The sequence below is a fragment of the Drosophila arizonae genome, chromosome 3 (assembly GCF_054131065.1).
Source record: "Drosophila arizonae isolate 15081-1271.41 chromosome 3, UAZ_ARI_1.0, whole genome shotgun sequence".
Classification (NCBI taxonomy): domain Eukaryota; kingdom Metazoa; phylum Arthropoda; class Insecta; order Diptera; family Drosophilidae; genus Drosophila; species Drosophila arizonae.
In genome coordinates, this window is record NC_142923.1 from 23,904,203 (window position 1) to 23,918,000 (window position 13,798).

The window sequence follows — 13,798 nt, forward strand, 5'->3', positions numbered from 1 at the left end:
ATAATATGCACTATGGCAAACTAATGGGCTCGTCCTGCGATGTCTGTGGACCACATGAAAAATAGGTGCTCGCCAAAGATTTCAATGAGCGTCGAAATGAGATTGGGAAGTGTGAACGCAATCTGGAGATGAATCTGTAAGACGGGCAGGGCGAATTGCATGGGATTGGCATTGGCATTGAAGATGCCTTAAATATTGATTGCATTTTTTACGAATTTCTTGTATATTTATTATAAAAATACTGAAATATATTGTTGGAATGAGTTGTAATAGAAGAGGACAGTCCTTAAATATATATTTACGAGTATATTCTGTATCTGTACCTGTATCTGTATCTGTATCTGTATCTATATCTGTATCTGTATCTGTATCTGTATCTGTATCTGTATCTGTATCTGTATCTGTATTCGAGTATCTGTATCTGTATCTATATCTATATCTGTATCTGTATCTGTTTCTGTATCTGTATCTGTATCTGTATCTGTATCTGTATCTGTATCTGTATCTGTATCTGTATCTGTATCTGTATCTGTATCTGTATCTGTATCTGTATCTGTATCTGTTTCTGTATCTGTATCTGTATCTGTATCTGTATCTGTATCTGTATCTGTATCTGTATCTGTATCTGTATCTGTATCTGTATCTGTATCTGTATCTGTATCTGTATCTGTATCTGTATTCGAGTATCTGTATCTGTATCTGTATTCGAGTATCTGTATCTGTATCTTTATATCTGTACCTTTGTATCTGTATCTGCATTAGTGTCTATATCTACATCTCTATTTCTATATATATATGTCTGTATAACCATCTGTACCTGCACTTCCATCTCCACCTTTATTTCTATATATATTATTATATATTTACCTTCCAAGTAAAGTTTTCATTTATATTGCTATTCATTCCATCCATAATTGACGTTGAGGAAAGGATTATCAAATATTTCAAATTTTACATTTGGTCAACAATTTGAGGATAGGATATGCAGTAGCTTCTTTCCGCTGTCTCTTAGCTCATCCTTATCCAATTTCTTGTCAGACATTTTGAAGCTGATTTTAAAGAACGACCAGATCCTAAAAGCTTTTTTGCATGCTTCAAATCCATGTTCACACATTACTCACACCGCTGTCCAGAGTTGAGGTCCGTGTCTAAGGGCTTTGTGTCTTTTTGGGAGGTGCCTGGCAAGTGTTTGAGCTGAACTTGAGCAGCGGCAGTCGCAGCATCAGCAGCCGCATCAGCATCAGATGAGGATGAGGAAGTTGCAGGCAACGGCAGCCGGACAACTGGCCGGCAGCCTTTCGGCTTGAGGTCCAGGCAGCAAATTGGAATTATGAATTATGAATGCGTGGTTAATAAAAAGAACGACCAACAACAAGAAGGCAAACGGCAAGTGGGTTCGTCATGCTAACTGCTAGATGGCCCGCCGGTAGATGGTAGATGTTGGATGTTGGTTAGCTGGGCTGGTGAACTGGTGGATTGGGGCTGCGGGGGCAGTGGCTGAAATGCTAATGCGTTCCTCGATGCGCATCGCTGGCTATTTTCCCAGCACTCAAACGATGCCGATGCCAACGCACAGGGGATCCAAGACAATATGGTCGAGTGAACTGAAACAAAGCAGAAAAGCGTAAAGTGGCCGAAGCCGAGGCTGAGGCTTAGGTTGACTCGAGCGCCTGTGAACATGGTCAGAAAGCGAAAACCCCTACGCAATATTTATTCATATAACTCTCTCTCTCTCTCTCTTTCTGACTCCTCGCCCTGGTCTTGCCTTGATAGCTGTCTGGGATATGGACAGCAACAGCGCCGCCTCATCTTAGTCCCCTGGCCACTTAAGTACTTAACACTTTTTGCTAATTGCGCGTTGCCGCCAAATGCTTCTACCAAAATATTGACGATCACACACACACACAGGCACACTCGCTTCCGACAAGTGTTGCTGCCCACCACCGGCGCAGCTGCGGCTGATGAATCCACCAAAAACTGACAGCGCCAACTCTCAGCCGCACTAAAACAACAACACTCGAGTACTTTTTGTTTTGCGCCTCAATTCTAGCCAGCTTTGCCTTCTGCTACTACATCGGGGCATCAAGAATATGACGTGGGATCTGACAAGCTGGCATTCCCATAACTATCTTGCCATATAGAGCGCAATCATCTAGCTGAAAGCTTGCTCACTTGTCATAACTTCGGATGTTGTGGGCTGCTCTATTTGTTAATTACTAAAAAGAATTTATGGCTCTAATTATTTTATATCTTCTAGTAGCTTAGGAGTTTTTGAAGCTGAGCGAATTTTAACAATATTTTTCTTTTCGACTTTAGGAATCTATATATTGATTCAATTTTGTAAACATTCTAAATTTATGTAAATTCTGGGAATCTAATTTATATATTTAAATATATTTAATGATTTTCGATGATATACCTTTAAATATATTTTTTGTGGAGTACAAGTAATTTTTTAAGGCAATATGATTAAACATAGATTTCAGATTTCTTAGTTATGTAACAATAAATTGTATTTCTAGATTATTAGATTAATTTTGTTTATAATTCAAAAATATACATATATTTATAGTATATTTTAAAATATTTTTACCAGTTTATCAGAAATAAGTTTTTAAAAATATTAAGATATATAAATTTAAGAAAACAAGTATTTTATTAATAATTGATTCTTATATAACATAGTTATTTATCATTCAAGCTTAAAATCATTTATAAATATATAAGATATGATTTCTACAAAGAAAAAAAAAACTATTTTTAAATCTATTTACATTTATTTTGTGAACATACATCTTTAGGAATTCATTTATATTTAGATAATTTCGGAAAATTTCGGAAAAATAATAAGTTTATTTATATATTATAAGTTTTATTATAAACTTTGATCATTTTAATTTCCAAATATTTCGGAGTAGAGTATGCAAAGAGTCCACTAAGTAATGCCCAAAGCCTTTGGCAGGTTTTAAACGATTTCCTACTGCTGCATTAAATTTCAAACAGAATTTGACTTGCAAGGGCTTTGACTTTGGCTTCGCCTTCGACTTCTACTTAAGCTCTGTGTGGTTATGACGCTGCCCACATGATCGTGAAGCAGTTCTTTTGTTTCTCTGGCTTTGAGACTTAACGCTTTGTAGATTTTGCCATAAAATATGACAACGGATGGCTTGTGGGTCAGTTGGGCACAGTAGTTGGCTGTTGGACGTTGTTGGATGTGTCTGTTGGAGTGATGGACTTTCTTTGGAAATGCGTGGCTCAACGATTGCCATGAGTTATGTCCTGCCTGGGAGAGTTTGAAACTGTTCAAACGCGGCGTTACGCAGCTGTTAAAGTTTTGGGCTCAGCCGTAACCTGGATAATAACTAATGTCCGTGTCATGATATGTAAATGTTGTATGGTAGCCATAAGCGAATCCCACACTCGCCCAAAACATAAAGAGAAATTTACATGCCATCCAGCATGTAACTGGACTTTGCTTCTTTTTTATTTTTTTGGCCATGGGCCATTCGGAGTTGGACATCATCAGCCTACGTCGAAAAGACATGCACAGAGTGTGCCTTCTTTTATTTATTTTGCCTCGACGGCATTTAATAACATTTTCTTGTAATTGTAATTTGTTTTCTTTTCGGGCTCGGGTTGGGCTGGGGCTGGGGCATCTTCTTCTTCTTCCTGTGCATATCTCAAAATCCAAGACCCTGATCCGACTCGAGCATGCACACATGTGCGCTTTGTCGGTGCTTTTGTGTGCGAGAGGCGATCGCGGAGGGGTCCCAACTGCTATAACCTTTTCTCTTCCTGCGCTCTATCGCGCTCTCGCTCTCGCTCAGGCTCACGCTCTCTGCCTCTATCTCTGTCTGGCTGGCTTTTGTGTATGCCCATGGAGCGCGCATCATTAATAAATTTAACTTTGTATGCTGTTTTCGGTTCTCTACAATCTTTTGTTGTATATTTGTTCCTGCCTGTCAGTATTAATAATAATAAACAATATGTGGAGGCAAACAAAACACATTTACCTCTATACTCAATAGCCCTCCATCTATTTCTCTCAGTCTCTCTCACACACACACTCCTTTTGTCTCTCTTTGTCTTTTGCAGAGGCGTTCAGTGTCACGATACGGTGAACGGTGCTCAGTGTGACTCCTGTCCGGTTGGCTATGAAGGTGATGGACGCACATGTACGCTACGTAATCCTTGCCTGGAATCACCATGCCCCTCAGGTAAGTCAACAAACATAGCAACAACAGGAACAACAACAAAATCAACTGCATAAACAATAACAACAACAACAACAATGTGTTGTGTTTTCCCTCTTTGCGGTCTGTTTGAGTTTTTGATTAGTTTAAGTTTCAAGTTGAGATTTGGGGCCACGTTTTGTTTTCAGCTCTTTTATGGCTAATTTAAGTATGTCGTGCCCCGAACTGAAGTTAACTGTATATGTGTGGAGGTTGGCTTAGATAGCTTAGAAGTTTGGTTCGGCGTGAGTCAACAATAGATCAAAGGTCATGCAGCAGATTTCCCACATAGAAACCCAGAACTAATTCTTAGAGAGAAAAAACTAAACTATGCCAAATTCATTCGAAATTTTTGAAAATTTTAAGAAAGGGTTAGGTGGATATTGTATTGATATTTGATATAATTATAATTAAATATTTTCCTTTATTTATTTAATTTTAATTTAAAATAAAATATGGTAAATTATACTTGTAGAAGTATTTCAATTCAGAAAAATTAGAAATATAGAAAGATATATATATGGAGAATTCTGGGCTATATAGAAGGTATTTCAGATTTGGTTTTTATTAACTTCCCTAGATTAAATGTATATATTTTCTTGATGAATTTGTTTGTTCTGTATATAACTGCGAAAATATTCCTTCTATACTTTTATACCCAATTGTCTAGAAAACAATGTTGTTTAAGAAAATTGAAATGCCTTAGCCATTGGCTTGTAGCGCACACAATTCACACGACTGTTTGATTTATTAATGCGCAGCTCGGACAAAATTAAAGCGAGTGGAGAGAAGCGCGGAACCCTTTTGATTGAAATCCCCACTAAATTATAGGGTACTCGAGCAATTTTCAATGAATGTGTGAAACAAGGTTGCTAATTAGAGGAGCAGACCCAGAGTTTTAGAGAGAGAGAGAGAGAGAAAAATTGAAGGACAGGAACTGATTCACATTGAAGGCGTGCTGGAATGCCGTGACTTATAAGTCAAGTTGGCTAATTGAATTCGGCTAAAGTACAAAGTGTTTTGGCAGTGGGTGGATTTGCTTAGTTGAATGACACAAATAACCAATAATTTATTATACGATATTAATGCATAAACAATTCTCATTATTAGGCAACATTCTAATGCCCACACATAATGTGCAGCACTATCAGAGGCAGAGCCAGTACACGGCGCGCAAATACTCGGTCGTAACGAACTGAATCAGAGCACTGCAGTAGAATTTAATTACAAATTCGTCTATATACCTATAGACAAAGAGTGCGACAGAGACAGAGACAGCGACAGAGAGAGAAAGAGAGAGCACTTAATTAATTAATCACTTTATAAATAGTCATAAGTTGTAAGCTCCACGAATGGCAAAAAGATATATAATTGAAAGTATTAGCAACGTTTCGCTTTATACAAATAATCTATACACATGCAAAGTTTTATCAAAAATATTTACAAAAAAATAAAATTAAAAAAATATATATATATTAATAACAAAAATTGTCAATAGTAAAATCTCTTACACTCAACCAGAAAGTGGAGTTGATAAGCGTGAAACGAAATTTGTTTTCCCCTCTCTGTAATGCCCTAAATGAAATGTGAATAAAATTACAAAATATTTTTTCCAAAACAAATCAAATTGCGGTTGTTTTATTTGAGCAATTAACGAATTTCTAATAGCTCAGCGGTCGTGCGATTCGGATACTGTTCTTTCGGTAAATAAAATTTTATTCCTCATTTCTCTTACTTCTATCTCCACCGAAATTCATCTCTCATATGCCTATATTCCCTGTTCTATAATTGAGCTCCATTGCGCTTCATGTTTATTCACTATCATTTTCTGGTCATGCTTTATATGCATACTATCTATGAATATATTATATTATATTATATTATACATTTGTGTAGTTCATAATAAACTTTGGTTAAGGGCAAACTAATAGTCAAATCCATTTATTTACGTACTAATCTCTTGGTTCTTATTCATCATAAATGAACAGAGCTATGCATATAATGATATAAAAATTGAATTAATTATAAATTTTGGAATATCCCCTTTTGTCTAGGTGTCGAATGCATTCAGCTGGGCTTTGCGCCTTACTTTCAGTGCATCTCCTGTCCACGTGGACATAAAATCAATGGCACCATCTGCCACGATGTGGATGAGTGTGCGCTCTATCAGCCCTGTGATGGATTGGCCGTTTGCAAGAATCTCAATCCGGGCTTTCTCTGCGGCCCCTGTCCGCCTGGCTTTGATGGCGTTCATGCGCATGGTAATTAGATTATTTAATGAAAATTAAATTAAAAATACAAATAATAGTAATTCAACTAATGAATATTTGTATGCTTCATAGGCTATTCAGCGGATTACTTGGCCGTGGGCTTTCAAAAGCAAACCTGCTTGGATATAGACGAGTGCAAGTTGGGCTTCTTTAGATGTCCGGAGCATGCGACTTGTCAAAATAGCATTGTAGGTATATTCTCAGCGAGAGCAAATGGAACGCCAGTTAATAAATAATCTGTAATCCTCTAGGGCTCCTACAGATGTCAGTGTCATGAGGGCTATGTGGCCAATGGCACCTTTAGCTGCCTGTCCGCTTCTGAGCTGTGTCCCGATGGCAGCATCTGTGCCAGGAATGCGGAATGCGTGGCCCTCGATAACTATAATTATCAGTGCCGCTGCAGCGTTGGTTGGGCGGGCAATGGCAAGGTTTGTGGTCGAGATCGGGACTTGGACGGCTGGCCGGATGAGTCACTGAATTGCGCAGAGCCACACTGCCGACGCGACAACTGCCCCGATTTGCCGAACTCTGGGCAAGAGGATGCCGACCTGGATGGCATTGGCGATGGCTGCGACGATGATGCCGACAGCGATCAGGTGCTCAACAGCAAGGACAACTGTCCGTTTGCCTATAACAGCGATCAGATGGACACGGATCACGATGGTGTGGGCGATGCCTGTGACAACTGTGTGTTCATACCCAATCGCCGGCAACTGGACACCGACGAGGATGGCATGGGCAATGAGTGCGATGATGATATTGACAACGATTCAGTCCTAAATCAGTATGACAATTGTCCTGCGCTGCGGAACCCAAATCAATCTGATGTGGATAACGATGGAGTGGGAGATGTGTGTGACAATTGTCCCACGATTCCGAATCCAATGCAGGAGGATCGCGACATGGATCTGGTGGGTGACGCCTGCGACAGTGACATTGATGGCGATGATGATGGCATACAGGACTCTGAGGATAACTGTCCGATGGTCAGCAATTCGGACCAACTGGATACAGATTTTGATGGCAAGGGCGATGCCTGTGACGACGACGTGGATGGCGATGGCGTGCCAAACTATAGAGACAACTGTCCGTTGGCTAGAAACCCAGACCAATTGGATGTGGATCACAATGGCAAGGGCGATGTGTGCGAGGACGATGAGGATGAGGATGGCACGCCCAATATAATCGACAACTGTCCAAACAATTCCATGATACATCGCACCGACTTCCGCACAATACGTTCAGTTATTTTGGACCCAGAAGGTGATGCACAGCTGGACCCCAACTGGGAGGTGCATGCCAATGGGTCGGAGATTATACAAACCCTTAACTCCGATCCGGGCTTGGTCGTTGGCAGCGACTCCTTTGGAGGTGTTGATTTTGAGGGCACTTTCTATGTCAACGATGATACGGATGACGATTATGTTGGCTTCATATTCAGCTACCAGAGCAATCGCAAATTCTATGTGGTGCAGTGGAAGAAGGGCTCACAGACCTACTGGCATTCATCACCCTTCCGGGCGTCCGCCGAGCCAGGCGTCCAGATAAAGCTCATTGATAGCAACACGGGACCGGGATCCATGTTGCGTAACAGTTTGTGGCATGCTGGCGATACGCCGGGACAGGCAAGGCTACTGTGGAAGGATCCGCTGAACGCTGGCTGGAAGGAGAAGACCTCGTATCGCTGGTCCCTAGTGCATCGACCTACCATTGGACTCATCAGATTGCGGTAATTTGGCAAAACACAGTATTTCCACCTCTAACCAAGCTCATGAATACATCTAATTTACCTTTAGTATATTTGAGGGCGAACGTTTGATTCTGGACTCGCACAATGTGTACGATGCCACGCTTACCCTAAAGGGCGGACGACTGGGCGTTTTTTGTTTTTCTCAGGAAATGATTATATGGTCGGACCTGGTTTACAAATGCAACAGTGAGTAGCCCTTTGGCACTTTTGTCTTGCCATCCCACATCAGCTCATCAACTCTCTCTCGACGTAGCTCGCGTACCGCCCCTCATCTACAACGAACTGCCCACACATCTGAAGCTCAAAGTGGAATTGGAGAACTAAACATAGGCCAGGCACTGTTGTACATCTGATTATTGGCATAAAGGTAACTGCCATAGCTCTTGATCAAATCAAATAAGTAAGAAATATCACTTTTTTGGATGCTAAGACAAATTTTGTTGTGCATTGGTATTATCTTTGGGGATTTTTATATATCGCCTATATGTTACATATGTTTTTATGGACTAGCCAAAGAACATCTATGACATATTTGTTAGTGTTATACATATGATATATTAAAAATGTTATGCTTTCATTCGCCTTAAGTGCCAATTTGTTTAATTGCCCTTTGTTATTTCGAAGTTTCAATAACTTTAATAAATGTACAGTGTCAATGCTATTATATTTTATCTTTTTAGATTGTTTCGATGCTTCAGACTGCCATGACACAAAAAAGGTACATTTCTCCAGGAACAATGCCAATTCAAATAAATTGAAACAAATTATAATAAAATAAGCATATATTAAAAATTGTAATCGTAGATTTTAAGAGAATAAAAATAAATATTTTAAATAAGATTATTTAATTAAATAAGTAAAGTGTAGTATTTCGAATTCGAACCAAAAGCGACGGATTACTGTTGACTAATGACATATTTGATTATTCCATATCAAAGATGTAGTCCTGGTGATCCCAAATGACTGAATTCTTGCGAAATGTGCAAAACTATGGTACAAAATGATGTATGCTTGTATTTCTTTCAGCCATGCCTAATAACAGTACCTCACACTTTCCCATGGCATCTAGTTGACTGCTATATCCTTGGTTAAATCATACCATTCATATAGTCCTAGTGAGCCTAAAGTCCAATTTCTTTTGGAATTGCCATTCAAATGATCAAAAATATGCATGACTTCTTTTTCAGCACCTGTTTTTTATTATTATCTGATTCCCTAGATCTCCGGAAATGTAATAAGCTATAATAGTTTGGTAAGATAGGGGAGAATGTAATTGCTATATAAATATTAATCGTATTAAAGACATGTTGCCACTGCATGCTGTAGTGATTCTTCAGGAGACTAAGGTAATAGAAATCAATAGCAAGACAAATGTTCAATAATCAGTAAGTTAACACTGGTTAAATTTGTAGCAAAAATTTAACTGACAAAATTGTTTAAATTCGCTGTTAATTATATATAATGCCCTGTTATGTGACAGCTATTTCCTAAGAAATCGTTAAATTTGAAAGTAACATTTCTCTGAAGTACCAGGCAAGCAGAAATGAGTAGAAGGTTGAGAAATGTTAGTTAACAGACATCCTTTATTATACCTTGTAAGTATTTTAGGAATAAAATACATAATATAAGAAATATGGTAAAAATGTAATGTTGAAGGTAAATAAATGAAGCATTTGCATAAATGAATAAAATCTGATTTTCTAATTTAACGGGTAAATTTGAAGAGAATTTATATATTCAAATTTTAACGAACACATGTTAAATAACAGCACCCTAGCAGAATTATGTTACGCCTCTGTTACTTAACAGCAGCTTAACAGAATTCTGTTATGTCTCTGTTATTTAACAGAATCTTAACAGAATTCTGTTACTTAACAGTGCCTTAACAGAATTCTGTTAAGGTGCTGTTATTTAACATTTTCGACCTGCTACTCATTCCTGTTCGCCTGGTACTTCAGAAGAATTTATTATAAAATTCAGTGGCCAACGGCCACAAAAGCTGCCCCGCAATGCTATGCAACAACATTTTTTCAGTGCTTCTTTTGTTCGTTAAGATTTGAATATATAATTTCTCAGTAAATTTGCTCGTTAAATTAGAAAACCAGATTTTATTAATTTATGCGAAAGCTTCATTTATTTACCTTCAAAATTTAATTTTTTTCTTATTTCTTATATTATATATTTTATTTATAAAATATTTACAAGGTATAATAATATTTGTTATTAAATTGTTAAATTAAATATCGTTGAAATAACTTCCAGACCTGTTGACTTTTGCGAGCTCGCCACTTGCCACGACCCACTCTGAAAATAGAAATATATACATTAGTATGAAACAAGAAAGTCAATCAAAAACATTCTATTAATATATCCTGGAATGTTTTTTAAGGCTTTTAAGCATAGATGGTAGGGACATTCTGATACTGGTAAAAATAATTGGTGATAAAAAATTAAATTTTTCTCAGTCTACATTTGCAAGGATACTACCAAGGTAAGTTCAGGTAAGGTCAAAAATTAAATATATATTTTTATTGACAGACTCTACAGCTGAAGTTTGTTGGTTAATTCGATCCATATTTTACATTTCTATATCAAATCTAATTAAGCTATTGTTAGACGAATTTATTTACTTTAAATGTATATGTATTACAAATGTATGTGTTGACTGTGTCTTACAGTGCACATTGAAGTTTTAGACGCTGAGCAACCCTTGCCAGCCAGATTGCCATTGTATATCGTTGAGCTTATGTCAATTTGACATTTTATTCCAGCTCAACATATCAGCTGTGCAGGCCTAAATTTTAAACATTTTAACAACAATAATTTTCGACTAAATATCAATAAAAAAATAGTCTTGCTATCCAAACAGTCTGAAATTCTGTCAGTCTTGCAACAAATAGTTCAGGGTAAGTTATTCGTGCAAACTTTTAAGGCTAATTAGCAGTCATGGGAATTGTTCGGCCATATATGTAGTTATCATGGCCAGTTGCGATGTGCAAGCCACTCCATCGGATGAGAATAAAAATGAGGACCCAGCGCAAGGCGGAACGAAGGCCGAATCAGTCAATAAATTCGAAGCACGAATCACAAACAGCGGAACTGTCCATCAGCCAACGAGGATTCCGGGACCCGTACGCTTGGATGAGAACGGTAGCTACATCCAAACAAGTACTCGCAAGTACAACTCTCTGATGAAGACGCTGCAGACGAGGAGCGAGATGGACGATAGTTTCAGCAGCACCAGCACACTGGTGAACACAACTGAGGATTCTGGCGTCCAAATGGATTGCTCAATAACTGTCGACGACGATGATTCCAGTTCTGAAATCCTAACCCAGTCGAGCAACTCCACGCCATGCGAACAGCGCAGCTCGGAGACAATCGCGACCAGTGGAAGTCTGGATGAACTGGAGGCCGCCGAACAGCAGACGTTGAGGGTGCTGCAACGCGCCGTGGCCGAAATGGAAGCAGATGTCGCATTGCACGCTGAGATACTTGAAGAACAGATCAAGCTTGAGCTGGAGAACCAATTGAATTTACACATTGAGAACGAAGTCCAAAAGGAGATTGAAAAGACGCTGATGCAACAAGCAATGAATCAGCAGGAACAGCAGCAGCAGCAGCAAGATGAGGAGCAGCAAGACCAGCAGCAGCAACTGCAACAAGAGCAGCTGTGGCAGCCGCATCAAGAACACCCACAGTCAGAAACGGAATCTATTCAGGAGCTTGACTTTGAGCTAGAACTAAATCTGCAGTTGATGCCAGAGCCAACAAATCTCCAATCGGATTTCATCGATCTGTATCAGCCCCTGGACGGCAAACAGACAAGCAATCCATGTCCCAGGGCTGGCACTCGCGAGCGAAAGCACGTGCGAGTGGAGGAACTACTTGAGGCAGAGCATGACATGGAGCTGCTGCACAAGCTGCTCCAAATCGACAACGATCAGTACACTGGAGAGATGGGTGCTCTGGCACAGCCCCATGAGATCCAGTGTCTGCCTGACCTGAATGCTGGCAGGGATATGCTAGTCAACCTGGATAGATTCACGACTGAGGACGAGTCTGAGTGGCATCGAAAGCGAGTGAGCATCTTTCACTCGCTGCTGCAGATTTTCTGCGGAAACCGCATCCGCAGGCTGAGCTACCCCTTACTATTTTGTGGCATGGCTGTCGGTTTGATTTATTACTTTCGTAAGAATTAGGGAATTGTAGGCGTACACATTTTAAAATTCAACCACACAAATTCCTGAGCTTTGTATACGCGCGACGAACCGCAACAAAATCGAACTCACCTTGAGCTCTCAAAATTACATTTATTTTTATAAAACCAAAAAAATAAAAAGAAAAAAAAATACCAAAACAATAGCAAAAATATCGCCAATACAGGCACAAATCCGACGACGCTACAAAAACTCCCGAAGTATAAATCACTGTTCTCGGAACTGAACAAAGCAATTGTATCAAAATGATATATATAGTATATAGTCATATATGTATATATATTGTAGCAAACACCCAAAAGCAATAAATAAACCATCAAGCGTTATTTTAGCAGTTTCGAAAATTATAAAAAAAACAATGTGTAACTGACACCTAAATTAAGCGAAGCATATGAAACAGCAAAGAATCGCAAAAGATTGCCTCACACAATAGATATTTAGTCTTCGGATAATAAATTGTAATAGTGCTGATACACATTTATAAGTCCTGTATTTAAGTAGTTTTTAGTTGCCCTCTTGAGGTAATCAATATTGTGGTTCATTTTTCTGAGAATTTTTTGGAATTTGGAAGGATGACGAGATATATTTTCACGCTGCTTAAATTAAAGAAAGTTTCTGCAAAGTGGGTAAACATAAATAAATATAATTACATACAGACTGCATAGGGTAGTTCGTCAATATTTGTAGATCAAAGCAATATGTATATACAATGTTATGTTATCTGTATGTAAAATGTTATATACAAAAATCGAAATACTTATGGCTATGTGGAAATTGTCAATATGTCTTTAAACGTGTCAAAATGCCAACAAATTTTAGGAAATTTCGGGGCCTAATTTAAATTGTTTGTTATTTTGTTTTTTGTTTAAAATCTGGGACAGAAATGGCCGCCATTGAATCCGTTGTGCTAGCCGGATTTTTGCATTTAGTAATTCGATTTGCTCTATATGTAACACCCCAAACCGTGCTAAAGACGCCAGGCCCAGCAACGCCCACGTTCATCGTCTGCTTGGCGCTAATGGATCTCATCTATCATACTCGCATAATACCGCAACGCTTCGATGATATGTCAACGACGTTTAAGTATGTTTTTGAGTCTGTGACGGTCATCTTCCTACTCGAGCTGGGTATGCTGCTTTGGGAATCGATCGAGCATACAATTTTCCTAGTTGTCAAAGGATCGCTACTGTCCATGAAAGTGATCTCGAGACCAACATATTACAAGCAGCAGAACGTGATAATCGGCGCCTTCACTCTGCCGCTGTCTCTGGTGATATTTGCTGCAGTTGAGCAGTCCCACAATAGCCAATAGAAAAGCAAAAAACA

At 38.8% G+C, this 13,798-nt stretch overlaps 3 protein-coding genes across 11 annotated transcripts in view; all 3 read left to right on the forward strand.

Annotated features, from left to right (window-relative positions):
* Tsp (Thrombospondin) overlaps positions 1 to 9,943 on the forward strand; it is a 30,232-nt gene extending 20,289 nt beyond the window's left edge. For 7 of the 9 annotated variants that reach the window (XM_018002255.2, XM_089465685.1, XM_089465687.1 and 4 more), the window contains exons 10-16: positions 4,096 to 4,217; positions 6,287 to 6,493; positions 6,575 to 6,690; positions 6,754 to 8,231; positions 8,299 to 8,438; positions 8,506 to 8,619; positions 8,933 to 9,943. In XM_018002255.2, the coding sequence (XP_017857744.1) occupies positions 4,096 to 4,217; positions 6,287 to 6,493; positions 6,575 to 6,690; positions 6,754 to 8,231; positions 8,299 to 8,438; positions 8,506 to 8,576 (2,134 nt within the window). In that variant the 3' untranslated portion in view covers positions 8,577 to 8,619; positions 8,933 to 9,943. Of the gene's footprint in view, positions 1 to 4,095; positions 4,218 to 5,342; positions 5,860 to 6,286; positions 6,494 to 6,574; positions 6,691 to 6,753; positions 8,232 to 8,298; positions 8,439 to 8,505; positions 8,653 to 8,932 lie in introns of those variants that run through there. The other 2 variants (XR_016269478.1, XM_018002258.2) reach the window with 2 other exon arrangements.
* A 1,000-nt stretch (positions 9,944 to 10,943) lies between these two features.
* Positions 10,944 to 12,947, forward strand: LOC108610270 (uncharacterized). Its single transcript, XM_089466157.1, has 2 exons — positions 10,944 to 11,158; positions 11,226 to 12,947. Exon 2 carries the CDS (start codon positions 11,231 to 11,233, stop codon positions 12,452 to 12,454), a length of 1,224 nt encoding a protein of 407 aa, XP_089322283.1. The 5' UTR covers positions 10,944 to 11,158; positions 11,226 to 11,230; the 3' UTR covers positions 12,455 to 12,947.
* Positions 12,948 to 13,355: 408 nt separating this feature from the next.
* On the forward strand, positions 13,356 to 13,784 carry LOC149269926 (uncharacterized). Its single transcript, XM_089466213.1, has one exon. The coding sequence runs from the start codon at positions 13,356 to 13,358 to the stop codon at positions 13,782 to 13,784; it is 429 nt and encodes a 142-aa protein (XP_089322339.1).
* The last annotated feature ends 14 nt before the right edge of the window (positions 13,785 to 13,798 follow it).

Excerpts from the sequence above, each read along its gene's own strand:
- LOC108610270 (XM_089466157.1), top strand. The coding sequence starts at position 11,231 with ATGGCCAGTTGCGATGTGCAAGCCACTCCATCGGATGAGAATAAAAAT.
- LOC149269926 (XM_089466213.1), top strand. The coding sequence starts at position 13,356 with ATGGCCGCCATTGAATCCGTTGTGCTAGCCGGATTTTTGCATTTAGTA.